Source organism: Asterias amurensis, chromosome 1 (assembly GCF_032118995.1).
Source record: "Asterias amurensis chromosome 1, ASM3211899v1".
Taxonomy (NCBI): domain Eukaryota; kingdom Metazoa; phylum Echinodermata; class Asteroidea; order Forcipulatida; family Asteriidae; genus Asterias; species Asterias amurensis.
Window position 1 is genome coordinate 33,498,019 of NC_092648.1, and position 24,219 is coordinate 33,522,237.

Consider the following 24,219-nt stretch of genomic DNA (forward strand, 5'->3'; position numbering starts at 1 on the left):
CATACGTCCACGCAGTGTTATTTCCTAAGTGTACAGAGCAAAGAAATGTCCACACAGTGACTGCAACACAGAGTTGTGTGTGTCTGTATTAGGTTTCCTGTTCTTTACTTCTATCTTTTGTTTATGGTGCTCGAAAAACTAAACAAAGGTCCAGCAAGCCCTTGCAAAAAGGTTTGATTAATACAGCTACAATAAAAACAAATATTTTGTGGTTTCAAAATATTGTTATCTTCTGATTTAATTCAAAATCTTTTGCAATCTCAGTGAAGCATTTTTGCCTAGCTGACGCGTTGTCGTTTTTGAAGAGAAATTATTTAATAAACTTATAAAGAATTGTTATAAAAAGATACTAGTGAACATGACAGTTCCTTTCAATGTAATTTGTAACTTTACCCTTGATGACTTAATGAAGTAAACTGATGCCCTCCACAGGTTAATATCTTGATTTCAGCATCGGCTAATTTGCAATCCATCTGCAAGGCACACAAGGTCTTATTTGTGACGTTTACTCCAATCCTCTCGTTTTGACAAGATAAAACTTATTAAATTTCATCAGGATGGTGGACCCATAGCCCTAGGCAAATTTTCATCATCTCAAGCAGCACCATCTCATGACAAGTTTTAAAATGTACTAATTTGCTGATTTCTTTTTTACAAATTCAAAATAGACCACCAACATGTTGTTCAACCCCAAATCATTCAAAATTTACTAAGTCAGTCTCCCTTGTGGTTTATTATTTGATATCTAAAATAAAAAGTTGGATCCCCTTTTGAAGGTGATCCCCTGGCTGCCGCTTTCCAGGTTGTGTCATAAATTTGTTGTGATCCCTGGCAACATGACAGTTACAAGTTGGCTTCTGACTGGCACCCCTGAAGAAAGATATTGACAAAATAGGGGCACCGCCAACATAGGGCTAGTTCGCTCAGTTGGTAGAGCGTCGGCACGTTAAACCGGAGGTTGTTGGTTCAAGTCTCGCTCTAGTAAATTTTTCTTTGTTCAAACCCCAACATTCAAATTAGCTTAAAACTAGCACAAACTGCAATCTGAGTGTCTAGATAAGAAATTAGCATTGCTGTCAAAGACTGCAATAAAATAGAGAAATAGCTGGCAGGCCTCTGTTCACCGGTTAAGCTCAGTGGTGGTCTGCTCTAGAATAGCAATGGTCATTGGTTCGAATCCAACCTAATTAATATGCCTGGGTATATTTTTTCCCGATAGGACTCATGAAAGTACTTAATAATCAGTGCCAACATGCATCAGTATTAGGTAAAGCACAAATAAATTGAATGTTTTTTCTTCCGATAGGTTTTGGTTGCCAAGTCTCCTATTGCTCCATTTGTTAGTCTTGTCTACACCATCCAAGACAAAGGAATCCAACTGGAGGGTAAGTCAAATCATTTTCATTTTCACAAAAAATAGGAGATGAGCGTGAAAGTTTGATTGGTTTTCTGCCATTCATAAGTCAGTGTAGTCACAAGTTATTGTTACTCATTGTTATAAAAAATGTAACATCTGTTAGGAGCCATTTTAATGCTAACAACCTTCTGTGCCTGGAAAAAAAAATTCTTTATCTCTAATTCTAGTCAAGACAGTGTGCTGGATGGTCCTAAAATTATGGCTTTTAAAAATTTGTTAAGTTAACTCACAGGTTAGCGAGGAATGTCTGTATGTGTACTTCATTAGTAGGCCTTTTCTTCGTTTACAAATTGGTGCTTAGTCTGTTAGCAGGGAATGGTGTCTGTAAGCGCAGAATTCTTTTCGGGAATCAGAGCACTGAATTGGTCCCTGGTCCCACTGGTCCCAATTTGAATGGAAAAAATTGCTTACTACATTTTGTTAGGAAAGGAATGATTCATAAACATACATACATCACACGGCATTCTGGCTGGTAAAGTAGTTACCAGAATCTGCAAACTCTGAAGGGACCATCTTAGATTTACGTAGCCCAAATTAAAAACGTACCACACTGGCTGTCACACTGCATTGTCACTTGACCATGTGAGAAACCAAAACATAACTTATTTGTTCAAAGATTGTTTTAATTTGAAACACTCCTTTTCAATTGCTTCTGCCGTTTCTCCAGTAAACTTCATTGTGCCCTTGTTTTGGGTACACAATGCTTTTTTAATTTTGTCTTCATCATCTGATAATTTAATGTGTTCTATTGCATACATGGAGCAGAAAGGTACTCGACAACAAAATTTGAAGCTCCAAAGCACGTCAAACAAAAAAGTACTCCCAGAAAGTGTGTTTGAACCGTCAAGCAATATGCAGATTTAATCCTAGTGACATAATGTCCATACATTATGTTGTAAATTCCCCCTTTCACAAATAAAACTGTCAGGTGTGCTAGCTAAAGCAGAATCAGCAATTAACCAAATATTGATTTGACCAGAAGCTGTCCTGGTTTTTTTTTTTTTGTCGGACGATTATTATTTTTATCTTTGCGATCTTATTTTCTGCCTGAATACCTTTTTACTCCTGTGTGCACACACCTTCTACCGAGCCTTGACTAATTTGAATAAATACATTGTTTATGTTTCATAGGATATAGAATGGAACATCTGTTACATTAGTGGGTAATTATCACGCAGAACAATTTTGAAATGCTTGGATTCTAAAAAATGAGGATGAATAGTGTGCAGTTTAAGCACTTTTCTGGTGGTTTTTCTTTTTTTTCTTCTCTTGAGACAAGTTGTGCAACTCCATTAATTACAGCCTCCCAAAAAATGTAAATGACAAGTTACTCTGTAGGGAACAGCTTGCCATTAAATACCATTGATTAGTTAACATTGATTAGGTAATGTATATAATCTATATAATTGAAGAGACAAGTGTGACATGAAGTAAACTAAAGTAACGAATCAAACAAAATCATCATGTTTTAAGGGGGAGCTCAGTAATAGAAATGAAGCGTAATAGTTTATAATAATAATAATAATAATAATAATAATAATAATAATAATAATAATAATAATAATAATAATAATAATAATAATAATAATAATAATAATAATAATAATAATAATAATAATAATAATAATAATAATAATAATAATAATAATAATAATAATAATAATAATAATAATAATAATAATAATAATAATAATAATAATAATAATAATCTAAGCATTTATATAGCGTTCTTACACAAAAAAGGTACCACAACGCTTTACAACAAAATTAAGAATACAAATAACAAAGCAAGAAAAGTTAACAATGTACAATTGGGAAGCTAATACAATGAATAAAATGATTGCTTTGTCATTGAGATGATAAATGTAGGATACTGTAACTTAAGACAAAGAGAAGGTACCAAGTGCATTGGTTGTGTGGGTTTTGTTACTACAACTTACACTTTGTTGCTGATGGGAAAAACATGTTTTTCCGTTAGTCTTGCAGAGAGTGGTGGGCTTCAGTCAGGGTTAGAGTACTTGCTCATTTCTGTAACACCAAATTATACATTTACTAGTCACAGGCATGATATTTGTCCTAATAAGGGAAATTTTCATTAAAGCAACTGGTAATTACTCAAAATAATTGTTAGCATAAAACTTACTTGGTAATGAGCAATAGAGAGCTGTTGATAGTATAAAACAATGTGAGAAATGGCTGCTTCCGAAGTAGCGTAGTTTTTAAGAAAGAGGTAATTTCTCACACAAGTAATAAAAAGACTTCTGGCCTGAAGTCTTTTTAAGGCATCTGTATTAGGGCACAAATTGTTTGTGCAACAAGGGTGTTTTTTCTTTTATTATTCTCTTGCAACTGCGGTGACCAATTGAGTTCAAATTTTCACAGGTTTTTTATTTTTATTTTGGAGAATATACTGGTCTTTGACATTAACCAAAGGTGTGCAGTGCCTTTAAAAAAGATGCTGAACAGGTTTTCTAATAATATCTAACTAGGGCATATAAGGTAAATTTGTTCTCAACATAGAATGTTTAACTGATGTTTCAGTTGTCTTGATAACCCTCCAGCTAGGGCCCCACTCGTTTGCAACGCCCCCGTGCTACCTTGACAGCACATGCTGACAAGCTTTTCCAATAGGTTAAAAGGTTTTGTTTTGTGTTTTAGTCAACAATTCGCCGTGGTTCATTTAAGCGTATTTGTTCGCTAAGTTAATAAGTCAAGTTTTATAATTTGGTCTCATCTACCATGCACAATGGACATACCGTTTTTCGTCAAAAAAAAAGACGCTGGCAGAGTTTTTATCCTGCCCCCCTCCTAGACCAAAGCACCGACCCTTGTTGATTGACACCCCCTTTAGGACGCGTGGCATGATCCAGCTTAGGATAGCATGGCATATAAGCTGACCATTTTGTATGACGTGGGTAACACAATGGAAATGTTAAATTATGTCGGCATGTGCTGACAGTAGGGTTTTCGTGCCACTGCACTATTTTTGAGACGTGCCTGTTTTTTTGCGTGGGATGGGAGTCACATATATTGATACACTGATAACAAACAATTTATTTAATCTTCCGAGTGATTTGGGACAGGATTTTCTCGAGAAAGAGATTAGGAATTTGACAGTTGACAACTTATTCTGGTTCTGTCTCAATTGCGGTTGACTGCCCAAGTCACAAAAGTCATCAATAGAAAGCACCCCCTCTTGTGTTTAGTGATAATGAAATCACAAGTCAAAAAATCATTGCTGGTCTTCCAAACACTGCCCTCTTGTGAGCTGTGTTTTACTAAGAGGATTTTCTGTTTCAGAATTCTCAAATCTTTTTCCCCTTATGTAACTTTGTTTAGAGGATGGAAAGATTAAAGATTTTGAAAAGATTTACTTCTGCAGTGGTTTTGGGTGGTGTTTTTTTATTACAGGAATGGAGTCATTGTTTGGAATAATTCTACTAGAGGTGTTACTGTTGGTGCGTCCAGCACAATGAGAGACTAACAAAGTAATAAATTTTATTACTTGAGTGACCCAACTCACCTGAGGTTTTCACCATGATAAATCTTGTTTGCACCATTACAGGAGACGAAATCCCTGTAAGTTACTGTGCAATGTGAGTTTTAGGTTATGTACTAGTCATGAGACCTGCATCTCTACATGCAGAGTGACTCTAACAAATGGCAGATCATGACAGTGGAGTGAGGGATCTATAGTTTGACTTTTTTGTTTATTTCAGAAACATAAAATAGATTCTGAAGGAAATGTCTCATGAGCTGATTCATGTGAAAAGCTTGTTGCACCGATTTTCACAGAGCTGTTCAAATAAGGGAATAAAAGGGTAGCGACGAGTTATTTAACGGCCGTTTAAAACCGGCAGGGTCTTTGCCGTGTGATAAAGGCCCGCGTTGAAGGCGAGGGCCTTTATCGCCTGGCAACGATCCTGCAAGGTTTTAAACGGACGTTTAAGAATGTTCAGGCTATTCTTAGGGTGTCTCAAAGCACTCAATATTTTTGCTACAAAGGTATTTGGAGCTTTAATCTAAATATAAGACCCATTTACATGTATTTACATACTGGGTTACCATTTCAGAGTGCTATGGCACAATCTGTAGCCAACCAAACCCTGGGGCGAACCCCCTTCTAAGTGTACTTTGTTCTTGTATATGTGCATTACACAACACACAGGACCTACGGCCTTACATCCCATCCAAAGGACAAAGCAATAATGGTTAGGGTTGTCTTGCTCAAGGACACAAGCGTCAAGACCGGGACTCAAACCCACAGATCAGAGACACCAGAGCTTGAGTTAAGTGCACTTGACTGCTCAGCCATGCTAAAAACAAACATGAGGTCAGTCACATAAAGTACACATCATATGATAGTTTGACTGTTAACCTGCTTTCCCCTAGAAGTGTTTAATTGACTTTTTCAAAACGTCACCATGATTGTAAAATATTTGGGGGTAAAATCAGTAGAATCTGTGAATTGATTCCCATTCAGCTTTTGACCAAAAAGGTTCATTCAACAAAATGCCAATCTCACAGTGGTGCTCGTTTAAATTTACTCAAGCGTCAAAGAATAATCCCAATTATGTCAATAACCTTTGTGTTATAATCACATCTTGCCATTCCCTACATCTCAAGAAGCCCTTTATCCTATTTTGGCCAGCGCAACATCTCCTTTAGTTTCTTTAGATACTCTTTATTTGTTGAAGTGTTTTGAGCAGGTCCTAAAAGCAGAGCGTCTCACCAAGCTCGTTTTATCAGATCTACCAGTCTACCTCAGACAAAAAACACACTCTTTTTCAGACACTCTTCAAAGAGCTTTTATCCCTCCCCTCATAAAACCGTGTTGAAGTGCCCCACAAACCCATTTTGTTCAGGCGACCGCTGGTTCGGAGGAGGGAATTCTGGCCCTAGGACCTGCATATGATCCCCCTGCTTTGTGTGGCAAGTGTGCAGCGTGTAAAGCCAGTAGAGATTATCAGAACAATCTACCCAGTGCCACGAGGATTTAAAACCGATGCCCCCGTGTTGATCATGGCATTAACCAAAGAACTAGTTTGCCCTGGCCGATCAGGAATGCCAACAACTCTGCTCCAAAGGAGGATTTGCAAATGATTGAATTTTTCCAGAAATTATTCTGACCACTGAAAGGGTTTTTTAGCTTGCTGGGGATCAGCAGATCCAGTGGCAGAAATTGCTTCACTGACACAGTTCCTAAATGTACTTCTGTTCCATTTTTAAGGGAGGTATGGGCTCTTTTCTGAGGTATTTTTATTTGTAGAGCAGATTGGAAGATTTCTTTAATCTGTTTGCTGATAAATCTGTGTAAGGTTCGTTGTCTGAACAATCCAGGGAGAGTCGTTAATAATTTTGTTGATTAGGCGTTGGATGTAACTATATTGTTCACCTGATGACCTTTAGGGCACTGAGGGGACAGGCTACCTTTTTAGCAGAAGTTAAAATGTAGCACAAAGCAGGATCTACAAAGTCTGTAAATCAATGTCAAAGTACTCTTTGCTCCTAACTTTGCTAAACATGCAAGTCTTGTATTCTCGCATATGAAATGTTGGCTTCAGCAAAGAGAAAAAGCAAGAATTGTAGCCAGTTTTTGGTTTTGGTCTTGACTCGAATGGTTGGAAAGCACTGTATTGTCTACAGTCAGTGCTCTTTAAGTCAGTATGGATAGGACAAACCCCACAGGCGATGGCAAACTAAAGATTTATCTCTCATTCAAGAGTAACATTATGCCATGTCCCTTTACATTTAAGTTTTCGTCTGCTACTTAAAAAATCTTGAGATGTTTGTCTTGATGAGCACGACATTTTTTACAGTGAACAGTAATCTGAGCCATCCTACTGTTTATCCTACCAACTGGGGATGGAATGATACGGCGGTTCTTTATCGCTTTATTCTAAGCCACCCCCCCCCCCACCACCCTAGGTCCCTAACTGTCATGGCTACCTATATCCCTCATCAATAATCCCTACCTGCTCTCAGAATTACCGTCAATAAACAAAACAGAACGATTGAGCAGTAAAGCTGAACCAGGCTTCTTTTTTTCTTCGTCTCCTTTCTTTAGTCTGTTGGGAAAAAAAGAAAAAAAAGAAAATGGGAATTAAACTAACCCAGCAAGCATCAGCCAATTACTAAGCCTGCCCAGGGAGCCTATTTTCCACTCTGTGGATCCTGACACACTGTTGACGTCATTGCGGCAGCTATCCGGGGCTTGCCATCACTTTCAGACAGCGCTGTGTTGCAGATATATAAGGTTCACATGTATTGCAAATCTGCGTATCCAGTGCAGTAATAGACTAATATTATCAACGATGCATGAATCGGCGAGGCTCTGGATTTTCTTCATAAGCTTCGTTAGACTTGTACTGAACAGGGGCACTGTACTTTGTCACTTGAGTCACTGAAGGCTACTGCCTGCATAAAGATGCACTCTTAATAAAAAATGAAATGACTTGTTGCCCCCTCCCAAGTCTTCTTATACATGAAGTTTGTGAAATATTGAGAATGTAAACGCACCGCTTACAGGTATTTAATTGTTCACGATTATTCGCAGTAATTTGTTTCAATCTAAAATCTCACTAATTGTTAAGATCATACCGGTACCAATTCTCCACAGAAATAATTCTGTCTGTCATGCAAAAATGTGTAATCGTTTTTTTACTATTTTCACATGACCCAGATGGCCGATTGATCTCAAACTTCTACAGGTTTGTCAGTTTATGTGTATGGTGGATTACATGAAGTGCTTACGCTGCAAGCAACTAGTTTGTTAGCAAAACCAATTCTGTAATATTCCTTTAAGAATAATTCATTTGAAAACAACAACAACAACAATAACAACAACAACAATACCGCTTATACTTTAATTGAAAAAAAAAAAAAACGTTTTTTTCCCTATCCCTCTCGCTTTCTCTCTCTAGCTCTAAATTTGATTACATTTTTAAAAGTTTTCTGCGTGTTTATTGAAAACTGGAGTATGGGATTTAATTTATTTTCCAATAATTTTCCTGTAAATTGTTGTGGGGTAGCAGCTGCTACAATTATAGGATTGGAAATGGTCTCCAGTCACCTGGCACACTCGGTGGTCTAGTGGTAAAAGATATCTGCTCTAGAATGCAGGGGCCTGGGTTCGAGTCTTACTTGAGTTGACAGCCTGTGAAATATTGTTTCTGCAGGAGTTGGGAAGCACCAAGTATACAGTTGGGAAGCACCAAGTATACAGTTGGGAAGCACCAAGTATACAGTTGGGAAGCGCCAAGTATACAGTTGGGAAGCGCCAAGTATACAGTTGGGAAGCACCAAGTATACAGTTGGGAAGCACCAAGTATACAGTTGGGAAGCACCAAGTATACAGTTGGGAAGCACCAAGTATACAGTTGGGAAGCACCAAGTATACAGTTGGGAAGCACCAAGTATACAGTTGGGAAGCACCAAGTATACAGTTGGGAAGCACCAAGTATACAGTTGGGAAGCACCAAGTATACAGTTGGGAAGCACCAAGTATACAGTTGGGAAGCACCAAGTATACAGTTGGGAAGCACCAAGTATACAGTTGGGAAGCACCAAGTATACAGTTGGGAAGCACCAAGTATACAGTTGGGAAGCACCAAGTATACAGTTGGGAAGCGCCAAGTATACAGTTGGGAAGCGCCAAGTATACAGTTGGGAAGCGCCAAGTATACAGTTGGGAAGCGCCAAGTATACAGTTGGGAAGCACCAAGTATACAGTTGGGAAGCACCAAGTATACAGTTGGGAAGCACCAAGTATACAGTTGGGAAGCACCAAGTATACAGTTGGGAAGCACCAAGTATACAGTTGGGAAGCACCAAGTATACAGTTGGGAAGCACCAAGTATACAGTTGGGAAGCACCAAGTATACAGTTGGGAAGCACCAAGTATACAGTGCTTATAATTTGAGTAGGGTAAACAACATTTTAGAATATATTACTAATAATGAATTAAAGGCAGTGGACACTATTGGTAATTACTGCTAAAGTTATAAGCATAATACCTCACTTGGTAACAAGTAATGGGGAGAGGTTGAGGTATAAAACATTCTGAAGTGACGTAGTTATTGAGAAAGAAGTAATTTTCCTACGAATTTGATTTCAAGACCTTCTATTTTGAGGTCTCGAAATTAAGCATCTGAAAGCACACATCTTCGTGTGACAAGGGTGGTTTTTTTCTTTCATAGTAAAACATTGTGAGAAACGGCTTCCTCTGAAGTAACGCTGGTTTCGAGAAAGAAGTAGTTTTCGATGAATTTAATTTCAAGACCTCAGAATTAGATTTTGAGGTCTTGAAGTCAAGCATCTGAAAGCACACAACTTCGTGTGACAAGAGTGTTTTTTCTTTCATTATTATCTCGCAACTTCGATGACCAATTGAACTCAACTTTTCACAGGTTTGTTAATTTATGCATCGGTTGAGATACACCAAGTGAGTCAATTTGCCAATAACCAATAGTGTCCAGTGTTTTTAAATTGAATCAATGGATCTTGAAAAGTGACTACCACTGTGACTCGTAGGCCTGAAGATACCCTGTGGAGAGAAGGTGGTGAAGAAATATCAGTTTTAGTTGTGGGAGGAGTACCCCAAATTCCACATGCAAGACTCTGGCCAGGGATTCGAACCTAGGTCTACTGAGGTGAAAGGCAGGAGAAATGCCTCTATATTCTACCTTGAAGTTGATCTTCACTGTCAAGTGGGTTTTGTTCCTGCTTTACTGTGCATACATGTTGATCCTTCATCAATAATACCATGAGTGTAATATAATGTTACTTCACAACTTCAGTGCTAAGGGCATTTGCTAATTCTTTCCCAAAGTTTACAAAATGCCTGAATAGTGAATTTACACATTGCTTGTATTGGCAGTGCGTAGTCTGTAAATGTTTGTCTATCAACCCGAATATGTATATATGCATTCGTCCAGAATAAACTTAATTTGAGCCATGGAAAAAAGTGTTTATATTCAATGACACTAGTCTGTCATATTTATGCTACTAATTATGTTCAGATTTTTATTTATTTATTTTTTTTTTTTTGGGGTGGGCTGTAAAAGTATTCCCCATAGAATCGCTACAAAGACTTGTCTGCAGATCTAATTGTTTAATGAATAGTTTTACCTTGTGTCAAGTTAATTCCTTCCACACAGAGCTTCATCTGTTTCATCTTTCAATTTCAAGCGAAAGTTGCATATTGGAACCAAACCGCAGTTGTAGTCTAAGGACTATTTGTTGGGTGAATATACTTAAAGGCAGTGGACACTATTGGTAATTACTCAAAATAATTGTTAGCATAAAGCCTTACTTTGTAACGAGTAATGGGGAGAGGTTGGTGGTATAAAACATTGTGTGAAACAGCTTCCTCTGAAGTGGAGTAGTTTTCGAAAAAAGAAGTAATTTTCCACGATTTTGATTTCGAGAGCTTAAGTTTAGAATTTGAGGTCTCGAAATCAAGCATCTGAAAGCACACAACTTCGTGTGACAAGGATGATTTTTTCTTTCATAGTCATCTCGCAACTCCGATGACCAGTCGTGCTCAAATTTTCACAGGTTTGTTATTTTATGCATATGTTGAGATACAGCAAGTAAGAAGACTGGTCTTTGACAATTATTACCAGTGCTCATTGGCTTTAAATGATTTTGAAATAACTGATTGTCTAAAGATGTTTAATGAAATCAAGCAATAAACCATGGAGGTCAGTAAATTTTTCTATGTTCAAACCTAAATTGATTACAAGAAAAAGAGGATTTTGGTGGCAGTCTTTGGTTATTCATAGATGTACCATCTCCCACCACAGAGGGCGCTATTGCTAAGTGCAGAGCTGTGGAATATGGCTCTGTTGTTGGGTGCACCATGCTGAAGTAGCCTCTCATAGCAACCAATGCTAAATATTTGGAAATACTCAATAAGTGTCCAAGTCTGTCAGCGAAAAGATGAATCAAATATATTGTTTTGCGATTAGACTGCATTTTTCTGTTCAATTTTAAGTAGGTTATTGGCACGTTAGTAGGTTAATAATTAGTAGGTTTATTAACTTTAGAGCTATAGGCTCATCTAAACAAAAAGAAAACCTGAACCTGAATGAGCAACCTCGTTCCCAGGGGTGATCTATCTCGCCGCACCATTTTTTCCCAGCATGCCTTGCTTGATCATAACCCCTGGAATTGAACTCCAAAATATCCAAATATAAGGGATATTACAATTAGTCCTGCGGTTGATCCGTTCTGTGAAGACCACTTCTCACTTGGTGTATCTCAACATAATAGGCACAAAATAACAAGCCTGTAAAAAATTTAGCTCAATTTGTCGTTGAAGATGCGAGATAATAATAAAAGAAAAACCACCCTTGTCACACTAAGTTGTGTGCTTTCAGATGCTTAAAAATCTAATTCTGAAGTCTCCAAATCAAATTTGTGGAAAATTACTTCTTTCTCAAAACGTTGTTACTTCAGAAGGAGCTGTTTCTCACAATGTTTTATACTATCAACAGCTCCCCATTACAAGTTACCAAGTAAGGTTTTATGCTAACAATTATTTTGAGTAATTACCAATAGGCTCCACTGCCTTTAAAGGAACAAATTTGCATAAAAGGATGCATATTTGATAATGAACTTTAATTTTTATAGCATCTCTGAAATCAATGTGCCTTTTGTCAGAAATACTTTTTCAATTAGGCCTGGGTTTTTGTACATTATTTTGTTCAAAATATTGTTTTAAATTTCCCCTTTTGCTTGGCTATTGAATTGTTTTTATATCTCAAAGTTTAACTGTGCATTTTTAGAAATACTCCAAAATACCGAAATACTCGGGTCAGGAGAGATTTTAATCTCTTCATTAAAATGATTTTGAGTACTTATATTGGATTTGAGGCATTGCATGGTGAGGTATCAATATATATTTGGTTTGCTGTAACACCACGTTTGCATCTACTTGCTGGGTAGATTATGTTCCTTTGAGAAATTGCTTTGTATTCTACTACTTTGGAGTATGGAAAGGTTTGCGGAAACACCATGTTATGACTATCTCTAAATGAGTTGGGGTGGTTCTGAAAAGTTGGTTTCAACAGTTCTTTTCAGAACCACCCCAACTCATTCAGAGATAGTCATGACATGGTGTGGAGTAGATTTTTCAGAATTTGTGAGACTTCTCAGTTCTGTAAAGAACTGTTCTGCTCGTTAACTTGGGCGTAAGGTAGGAAACTGGTCGGGACTACTAATATGCTTTAGTTGATCAAGGGGACTTCTATTTATTATCTTTAGTACTCAACGTTTCGACTAGCAAGTTGCTCTAGTCATCGACATATTGTGTACTTGTTGATGAAACTGTATTTTAAAACAATTCAGAACTTATAGAAATAGTCATCAGCCAACAAAATTCATCATCAAGAAGTCATCTTTCACTTCCCTTGACTTATATTTTCCTAAATATATTTGCCTAATAAGTGTCTCACGAGCAGTAATTATGTACTTCGACAGGGCTTCCTAAAACAAGAGGAGATAGTAATGGCCGTTCACTATGTAACACATTTTTTTACAACCCCTAATGTACATACCAAGCGACTCGCTAATAGTGCAATTCTTTACATGACCAAACTCCTTAACAAAAATTTTGTGTAAGTTTTACTAAAATGATTTTTTGCAGTAATATTTTTCTACTCTTGCTAAGTTGATGTCCTGTGTGCCTTTTATGCCCCCCCCCCCCATTTTTTAAAGTCAAACCCAATTTTGCTCTGTCTGTAATTTTACTGTTTCACTGTAAATTTTGTAAATTCAATGTTATTTTGCCTATGGCAACTAAATTGAATGTTTTTAATAAACCATGAATAATAATACAATAGACCCAAATAATGGAACACTCTCCCTAACCACATCAAGGATGTTAACACTATTCACATTTTCAAGAAACTCCTCAAATGTTTTCTTTTCCAACATGTGTATCAAAATTAATTTCATCTAGAACAACTTTGGTTGATTTTGGCGCTATTTATATTCCCTCTGATTGATTGATTGATTGATTGATTGATTGATTGAGTAGGTTTTTGAGAGCTTAACAAAAGGTTTTGGTTAAACATACAATACATGTCTTAAATCATTTTTATTTGATTATTTTTTATTTTGGGTCACACAGCTTGGAGATGCTGGACTTTGACAATTACCAATAAAAACATAATTAATTGAAGCATTCAAAGTCAAAAGAAAGAATCACAAAAACTCCCAAATCAGAACACAACTGTGACAAAGGAATTTGTCAACTACAAAATCCACCATATTCTATGTATTTTCAGTTAAGCAAATATGAGTTTTTACCAAAAATCTTTCCAAAATATTAAAAAACATGACCACCTTATATTATTGCAGCTACCTTTGAAATGTGATCCAAATTATTTTACACTGAAGTTTAAATGTGTATAATTACCTTGTACATTGGATAAATACATGGCTTGACAAATGGGACTTTAACCATTTGATTTGTGTCAGCTTTTCCCACAAGTGCACAGATTTGTTCCACAGATTCATGGATTTCATTAGAAGATTGCAGTTGTTTCCAAAAAGTGAAGACTGCAATACTGTGATAGCGCCCTCTATTGTTGGTGTTAGTCAAGTACTGAACTTGTGTGAGTCAATAACTTTTTTTTGTATAGGAGACTTGCTTTGCTTTGATTTGAAGGGTGTGTATCCTCCTCTTACCAGTTTTCACACTATTATGCCTTTTTCTTTGAATTGGGAAAAAATAATGATGCCATATACCAACCGATGCCCTAATTATCTTCATTTGTTAATATGAAGTATGCAAACATATATTAAAACTTGATGGACATTGAAATGTTCACACTACACACCGATCTTCAATGACTTCAACTGGCCCCATTTGTTTTGAGTTTTTCCTGTTTTCACGGCAAACAAGAAAGTATGGTTTCCCGGTGAAGCAATACATGGAAGAAACATCTGCAGTGACTACAAGTGTTCTTTGAGACTCTGTGTATGACTCTATAGCCACCAGTTGCCTTCGTTTTATTCAAAATATTTTTTAATGAAATTTTAAAAATTACCACGGTAATTTGCAAAAAATAACGAAAGTAAATAATTTAATAAAAAGTGTGAATAATTATTGGCTTTCAAATCCCTTTTTTTTCTTAAAATTTATAATAAAGCGTATAAATAAACACTGATAATTGAATCAACAAGCTGATGTTTAAATTTTAATATTAATCATAATATTGATATGAGGGTTAAAAAATAAAAATCTCCAACAATATTAGAAAATGATATAAGGCACATGGCTTCTTTAAGCCTCTGTACTTTTTTTTCAGAATGCTCCGCAAAATATTCAGTCACATGATTTGATCATCATGAACTGTGAATTGAAATAGTGTTTGATGAAACTTTTTGGGTGGGCAAATATTTGTATATGGCCTCAACAGTATGACATATTTTTGTACCTTGTAGAAATGCCTAAAATACCAAACTTTTTGCATTTACAAGTGCAAAATAACCAGTGGAGCCTTACGTGTTTCTAAGTTTTTGTCAAGGGAGAGGAGACTCTTTGCCTGGCAAATAAAACCACAATTTTTTTATCTAGGGACCGTTTACATCGCGCACAGATAGGTAAAAGATTTGCCACGATTTCAGGGACACCTCGAAAACAGGACCTCCTACGATATAACATTGGTAAGATTGAACATGGATTATTCACAGAATTACTCATAACTTACATGGTTTAAAGATTGTCACATTAAAAAAATTCCCATTATTTTCTTTCTTTGCATTAAAAATACCGTGGTTTTGAAGAAACTAGTAAAAATAACATTTTTATCTTGGGAGTCCAATTGTGTTGTTATCGATGTCAAATTTTAATCAGGATGAAACTATTTCATGTTAATTTTTACAGGTTTATTATTTTCATGTATTTGTTGGGTCACTATTATGTGGGCACTGCATGGTCTTTATTAAGCCTTTTTAGGGGAGGGTAGATGTTTGTTCTCCTATCTGGCCGAAACAAGACAATGTAAAAATGAAGGTAATAGTTACACTCAGTGTTGCAGTTTATAAGGTCTTTGAATGAAATGACTAATTTTATGAAAGGTGTATCCATTAGTTGTTAGGACCACTAGTATACACTTGACTGGCAACAAGGTAACTAGTATACGTCTATTCCCAAGAGGGACTTTGAGTGACCAGAAGAGCGACCTATTTCCCGAGGCCGAAGGCGGAGGGAAATAGGCCCCTCTTCTGGTCACTCACAGGCCCGAGGGGGAAAAGACATACTCTAGTTATCGAATTATGCCAGTCAATATGTGTTTTATAACACAACTCAATCTTAAATGTCAAATAAGAATAGAAAAAAGGAGTTTTGTAGTTGTTGTTCACGGTTCAAGTCAAGAGAGGGCGCTGTTATCGCGTGCACTATACTCAAAGACTATTGCCCGCTCTGGTACTCGCAAAACACGCGCGCGCGATCACTAGCCTATATTAGTTCATCACACGTGACCGTGTTTCAGCCAACCAGAATACAGAACAAGCAAGAGGTGTGTTATAATAAACTATAAATCTTCCATTCATTCTTTTTTTTCAAAAGGTCATAAGTACATCTCCTTTTTTTGTCAGGTTCTGATAACGTTGATTAGCGCTGTTATATCAGGTGACATCTTATCAGCCACCAAAATCCACTTTTTGAGATGGAACGCATGTCCTTATAAAGAAGTGAAATTCTATATATTTTGATTACAGGCAAACAACCTGGGAAATTCCAATGCCAAAAAAAGTGTTCAAAATGCCAAATAACTGTGGAGTTGAGTTTAGAAATATCTATTTTTTTAATTAAACTCTAACGCTTTGCTGATTAATGTTGGTCTTGTAATCAAAGTTATGCAGACCTTCTTAGACTTGCTTGATCATTTGATTTAAAATGTTATCAAGGTTAACTTGTTACTTGGGATAAAACTTACATGTTATCCTTGAAGTGAGTTCATACATAAATGGTGCAGCTGTCTGTAAGAACTACCATTCATAAATACCTAAGACAGTTTATCAATTCTGATTGGTCGAGAGGGCATCACGTGGGGGTGTTTGAACGAATGATATCACACCAGTTAAAAGTGCTTATAAGACAGTTTCACCATTTCTAATGGTCGAGAGCAACGGCTGGAACATTTGTGCCACATCACGCGATACGTGCGACGCGCACAGCAATCTCCTTATAAGGAGTTGTTTACCCGAGGGCCTTACCATTTCATAGCTGGAGGTGTGTGTTGAAAGATTTCATTGAACAATTACAATTTTTGCATTTATTTTACTCTTTGACCAAAAAGTGTTAATTTCATCTCGATAAAATTATCAAGAACCAGGCCTCTGCGGGTTTAAACCACTAGTTGAAAACCTCTTCACCATACATTGATTCCCTTATTGCCAATAATTTGATTATAATCACTGTAACATTGTGGCTACTTTCATAGCATTATTGAAAATCTATATGACACAATCAGTGTTCAATATATCGACAGTCTTCCTGAAAAAAAGTAATTTCAAAATAAATAAAACCGAATTTTCCGCAATACATTTTGGGTTTTTCCAATTGACATTTAATATGTTGATTTTCTTTTCAGTTTTCCTGAAAGGTGTTTTGATTTCAACACACCATTTCCAGAAACCCCTGATCATGACACATTTTCTTACCACCAATCCATCCAGGGTAATCCGCAATAACACACAGGCCCCTTTGACCTTGCATCCTTGATGTATAAAAAGTGCAAAGCAACACTACATTGAGGATGTTGATAAAAGTGGCTCTTTTTTATAAAGGATTTTTTTATTTTTTTATTGTCCATGTAATTTGTGTTTTCCTTTTTTTTGTGAGTTGTAGGCATCAGATTTTTCTAACAGCACACACTGTGAAGCAATTATCGTTATGCAACTGTTGTGATTTGTCTTAAAAGTAAAGTAGTTTTTTATTTTTTGCATCAACTTTAGTACTTCTTTGCAATCATTGCCACTGAGGAAACAAATACCTGTGGTTAAGCTTGCTCTTTGGGTTTACGGTGCATTGTTCCTAACTGTTGGCGTGCAAACGTAAAACCAGAAGGAAAACAAACATGAAAAGAAAATAGAAAAGCTTCTATAATACAGTATTTTTTATTCTTGTACAATTCTAGAAAAGAGTTTTTGTTTCACATGTGACCCCAGAACTACATTTTAAGTGCCATGATCACCCACTCCAAAATAAATACATATAGTGTTGCAACCAAATTTAACAAAAGATGCTTCAACTTCAAAAGCATAACAGATTCAAAGCATACTTAGTTTTTACTCTTTGTTCTGTTGTCATTTGCCATTATATTACGATCAGTGTCTAGTTATTGCTTATAATATATTCCGTTTGCGGTCACATGATGTCATGTGAATATAACTGAACAGGTCTTCTTTACCGTGTTGATTTTCTTGTGAGAACTGGTCCTGCTTATTGTTCTACTTTACTGTCTTGATTTCTTTGAGAACTTTGTCCTGCTTATTGTTCTATTTTTCCTGTGTCAATTTTCTTTGCAAACTTGTCCTGCTTAGGCCTATTGTTCTACTGCTGGCCCGGCGAATGTATTTTAGTCTTTCTAATGTGCTCTTTTTCATGGAACCCTGCCAAGTCAAGACAAAAAAAGTGCCCAGTAACTCTTTTTCCCGCCAAAACGTTGACTGCTGGCCATCTGGATGAGTGCGTAAGCTTCCTCTCCAGGGAGATGACTTCCCCTTGGCCTGTCCTGTGCCCTAGCCCTTATCAGGAAGCACAGGATGTGCCTAGCTCCCACAATCTGCCAGACCTGGATTATGAGTCTCTCATATCAGCATAGCTTGGCTCTCATATGTTTGCACAATTCCTAGTCTCGGTGCAAGACGATCTTGTTGAGTTGGAAGACTTTCTTGTTGAGTTGGTAAAACCTCTATAATAATACCCTAAGCCCAAAACACTCAATGTGCTACACAAGTCCCGACTATTCCGCCGATACAGGGCGATTCTGTAAGCCATGATCCCGCCAGCAAGAGTGTGGTGTTGGGATAATCTGGAATTTTTGCTATGCAAGAAATGACCAAGGTGCCAGTCGCAGCAATTGTTGGCTTGTAACTAGCAGATCTAGGATCAAATTTTTCTTCCCCTTTATCACAATTTTGTAATAAAGAACTTTTGGCGGTGCTCTGTTTTGGTTTAGCACTTGTCATAATTATTAGGCTTTGTTACAACTGAACGGTTACACATATGGTTATACTACACTCTTAAATCTTCTTATGGTTATACTACACTCTTAAATCTTCTTGGCAGAATTGAACCAGAATATGTAAAGTGACCCAAAAGCTGTTTCAACCTGACACAGAATCTGAGTCAAAGCCAGACCACTGACCCAGAATGGGTGTCTGTATTACTGGGGTCAGGTATTCGGGTCAATTCTGACCTAGGTGTCTTTAGAGTGTAACCATGCGGAAACAATTAAAATATATTTGTCTGTGTTTTGATGGTTTTTTTTTATCTTATAAATAAACAATTACCAAATATTTTGAAAAGGCAAATCAAATCAATGCACTTGTAAACTTGTTCCATTCAGAAGACTCATGTTTTGATGACCTTCGACCTAATCATAGTCAGTGCATGACCAGATAAAAACCAAACACTTGTGGCTTCCAATAACTTAATAACATTCTAGATTGGTTTATTAATTTGCGGTGTTTTCCATTTATTTTCTTCATGTTATTTTCTTTTCTTATTTTTCAGGGGGGAGGGTATGGTAAGGTCATAAAACAGCTGCAGCAGCAAAGTAATGATTTTGACATTAAAAAAAGCATGTAAAAAGCAATTGATTTAAATTCCCTGTAAACCTCAGCCCTATTTGGCCGCCTATAATCATGAAATAATCCAATTACTGAGCTCATAATGTGTAATTTAAAACTGGAGAGGGGAGCCCCTGAGTGATTTATGAAGACAGCATGTGGTTTTCTTCAAAATAGAAAACCACCAGTATAGTAGGATGTGTCAATCAAAACAAGGCAGTTGTTCTAGGAAATGTATTCTCAGCTGGAGTACAAGAATGTTGTATTTTTCCTCTAAGGAATTAACATGGCCAAGTTATGACAATCTTTTCCTTCCTGATTTGATTACATAAAGATACAACGCGTAACTTCTTCTGGCACAATAATTTGAATGTGTTTGAAAGCGTTTTGTTTTTTTACGTAGTGGAGAAAGTTACTGGAAGAAACATTCCGTCTGTGTTTATTTTAGTTGTAAAAAAAAGGAAATGAGCTGTGATCTTGACCCAATATAATCTCACCTGGCTGACCCATGCTCATACTTTTTTTGGTGAAGAAGAATCTGTTGCTGACTTAAAAGTCAGCAACAGATTAAAAGTCAGCAACGATTCTTCTTCAGCCAAAATAATGTGGGCTTATGTGTTATTATACATGTACTACAGTGGTGGCCATTTTTGTTAATTTTTTACTGTTGATGTACAATTGGAATTTAAATTTTACCTGACAGTGACAAATAAAACAATTCAATTCCATTCAATTCAATTCAATTCATGTTTTAATTAACATGAATTGAATTTAATGGATAACTATTGAAATAACTGCGGCCAGTTGTTGAACAATTCAATTTCAGTTAAATTTTAGGGACAAAAATTAACTAAAATGAAGTAAAAATTGATTGAAAGGCAGTGGACACTATTGGTAATTACTCAAAATAATTATTAGCATAAAACCTTACTTGGTAACAAGTAATGGGGAGCTGTTGATAGTATAAAACATTGTGAGAAACGGCTCCCTCTGAAGTGGAGTAGTTTTCGAGAAAGAAGTAATTTTCCACGAATTTTATTTCGAGACCTCTGATTTAGAATCTGAGGTCTCGTAACCAAGCATCTTAAAGGCACATCTTTGCGTGACAACAGTGTTTTTTATTTCATTCATATCTCGTAACTTTGAAAACCAATTGAGCTCAAATTTTCACAGGTTTGTTATTTTATGTATATGTTGAGATACAAAAATTGGGAAGATCGGTATTTGACAATTACCCATAGTGTCCAGTGTGTGTTTTTACCGATGGTAAAATGTTGTCATCTTGGAAAAATAAAAAAAATCTGAGGAAAAATACTGAAGAAAAAATACTGGAATAACTTCCTTGAAAGTATTGCAAAAATGAATAAGTAAAAGTAATTTAAATTTTCCATTCAGAAAGTATTGTTAAATGAAGTCATCTTGAAACGAAAAAAAAGAAAAAATTCGGAGGAAAACTACTGGAAAAACACTCTGAAAATGAATGCATGACATTTGTGTGAATCCATTATTCATCATCTTCAACCCTAATGTACTTCAGCGTAGTAAAGTATACACTTTACATGACTCAATGATTTCTTTACACCAAGTCTGGGTGTGTGATAAAAACGTGATTAGTTTTCAATGACCAGAGCTATACAATGGGCCAGGGATGTGTTACAGTCTGTTTCAGTCTCTGAATGTCGCAACATTGCAAACAGCTTTTGTTCCCATACACATTCCAATTTTTTTTTTTTAATGTTTGCATTGTTCACTAGAGTGGAACACACCCCCAGGCAAATGGATACACTTTAAAGGAACACATTGCCTTGAATCGGTCGAAGTGGTCTTTGCAAAGCGTTTGTAACCATTTGTTATAATGGGTAGAAAGATGTTGTAATTTTAAGTAGAATACAATGATCCACACAAACATGCCTCCAAATTGCACGGTTTTCCATTTACCTCATCGACTACCACAGTCGGCCGTTTATGGATAAATGGCCGACCGTGTTACTTCGCACAGTAAAAGGCAAACCACACAATTTCGAGGCATGTTTGTGTGGATCATTGTATTCTACTTTTAAAACATCTTTCCAACCATATGCATTTTATTTGAAAAACGGTTACAAACGCTTTTTAAAGTCCAACTCGTCCGATCCAAGGCAACGTGTTCCTTTAATAACTTTCTGTGATTTTTCAGAGAATCAACCTGAAGGCCTGCATGCTCAGAGACGCTTTTGCTGTAGAAAAAAACCATGAACACAGTTCGTAGCCCTTTTATTAGGACACTACCATGTTTTTGTATGGAAGCAACAGTTGGACGCTTTTATTTACATATTTATTTATTTACTCAAAACCTCCAAAAACAGAGAAGACAAAAAAACAGTAGATTTACAATATAAACAAATAAACAGCTTTTTGATGTATTTTTTTAAATTTTTTATTTATTTATTTATTATTATTATAAGTCCATGAAATACAGTTCAGAGCCCTTTTATTAGGACTCTATCATTGTAATTCTTCAAATGACTGTTTCCCATGCGGGTCATAAGTCCATGCAGGCACTGGCAAGAGTAGTGGGCTCTGAGCCTATCTGTGAGTGTCATCAGTCAGATAAAGAGAAATAGGGAATGTGAACCTATATATTTCAATTTAACTACACTTACTTCTTGTTCCACATTGGTAATTAGGACTTATTACACTTAGATCAAGGAGGTAGAATTCCATGCTTTGATGTAGGGTATCTATAGACGATGTGACCTATGTTTACATTCAAACCGCCCTCTGTTGACAAAACACTTTTTACGTCATGTTTTGCCGGGCAAAGAGTTGCGTAGTCATAGTAAGATTGCGTACACTTTCTAGCTGGCTGCCAAAACACGAAGGTTTTGCCCGGCGATATGCGCGCGAATCATGTTATGGTTTTCGTGTGACGTCAGAGGTCACATCGTCTATATGTGACAACACCCATGGTGTCAAATGGACACCCTGTTAATTGCAGTGTACTGTCCCACTGGGGAAATTCACGTGGCATGACAATTACAAAAAAGGTGTAGATTAGCGTTGATAGGGATTGGAACTTTTACATTTTGAGTGAAATTTATTTATTTGTTTGTGAAAAAGGTCAAAAATAATAATAATTATATTAATAATAATAATAATAATAATAATAAATTCTTATTATTTCACAATAAACCGTATCAATGCACTTAACATTAGTCCCCTTTGTCATTGGGCAATAACATACCTCTAGTTTAATCTTTCTCGGCGCCCTGTATAGGTAGTATACAGCCCAGAGCTGCTGTGGCACGCCGAAGTCGTTTTCGTTCACACCATCAACCTCTACCCTCGCGATTACCCATTTATACCCCTGGGTGAAGAGAAGCAATTATAGTAAAGTAACTTGTTCAAGTGTCATGACCGGAATTCGAACCCACACTCCAGTCAAACTTTCTTAGGAATTTCTTGAGAAATTTCATTGGAAATTTCTCTAGCTAGTGGGAAAAGGACTCTTTGTCTCACTTCTTCCAGTGTTTGTGGGTACAACCAGTAGAACCTAGATTTGGTGTAATATCTTAAAAAACATATAGCTTTTTAATCAGATTGAGTTTCCCAACTTGTGTATGGTAAAATCATGGAGGAGACACATCTTGTACCTCCCAAATCACCCCCCCCCCCTTCTTTAGAGGTCATGAGAATTGGGGTAGGTGTCCCATTCATCAACATGGTTGTTGTGATTGAACATGTTCCTGTGGTCTCTAAGTGCTGGGACAGCTTTGCAGCGTCTGGTAACAATCACCTGTACGGAAACCTGATGTAAAGTAAAAATCCTATCGTGGGCAGAAATTACCAGAGAGTCATCAGATGGTTTATAGTCCGACACATGGTTGGTTTATTGAAAGAGTTCATTCATTCACTTTAGCTTTTCAAGAAACACCATGCAACCTGATAGAGGAAGAAATACAACCAATCTCTTTTAAAGGGTTTTGTAGAACAATTTTTCGCCATGATGACATGAATCCCTACTCGCTATGGAGATGTATGAATAGAAATTTCAGCATCAGTTTTTTGAGAAGAAAAAGTGAAAATCACAGAGCAATGTTTTCAGGAGAGTCTCAATAAATACGTTGTATATGCTAAAATAAATTTTGTAGTCTCCCGAGTTGAAAGTTATTTTCAAGAAATTGGTTTACTCATTTCTCTACAGCATCTGTTAGCAAGTAGGATTTAAAGGGAAGCTTTCTATCATCATTATCTCCAAGCCTACGTGTAAGTTGAATGCAAAGCTGTGGACACTTTGTTTTGTGTTGAACCGGTACAAGCTTTACCCAAACCCTTTAAGAGGAAACATTTACCTTTGGTTGTTAGAATTCTTTTCATCAAATATAAATGTAGATAAAAACCTGTGAAAATTTAATTTCAAAAGGTGGAAGCATTTTTAATATATCGCAAAAAAATCCAAACCGATGTAGTCCACGCAGAAAGAATAATTCTTAATTTTGATACACAATCTGATAAATGTTTCTGACAGTCATGTATCTCAAATTAAAATCACCAACCATAAGACTTAAAAATTTAGGAATTGATTGCCGCTTTATAAAAATACCAAAATTTAGTTTTCATTGGCACACAAGAGTAGAACAATCATTTAGTTAAAAATATGACACTCAAATAAAACATCGATAGACAAAAAAATAATGAAAGGTCAGCAATGCAGTCCACCTGGTTCTTTCTTTGACAAGTAAACAATAGTTGAGTTTTGAAATGGTTTAAAAATCATTGGGTCTGTTTTTATTGTTTTATTGCCCATAAAATGAATCGGTTTGCGATATAGGATTAGAATGGAATCGAAACTATGATTACAATCAATTATGGAGTTTTATTTTCCACTGAAAAGGCATGTTAACTTGTATTAAAAAAACAAAAAAACAAAATGACAGACTGAGGGAAACACAATTTATCATGTCCATATGTGTCTCGTTATTTTAATGAGAAAATAGAATTAGCTGTGT

General features: G+C 36.3%; 1 protein-coding gene across 4 annotated transcripts in view; it reads left to right on the forward strand.

Moving 5' to 3' along the window:
• LOC139937611 (DNA repair protein RAD51 homolog 2-like) overlaps nt 1–24,219 on the forward strand; it is a 289,111-nt gene that overhangs the window by 165,993 nt on the left and 98,899 nt on the right. For all 4 annotated transcript variants that reach the window (XM_071932865.1, XM_071932855.1, XM_071932837.1 and 1 more), the window contains exon 10: nt 1,307–1,385. In XM_071932865.1, the coding sequence (XP_071788966.1) occupies nt 1,307–1,385 (79 nt within the window). The remainder of the gene's footprint in view (nt 1–1,306; nt 1,386–24,219) is intronic.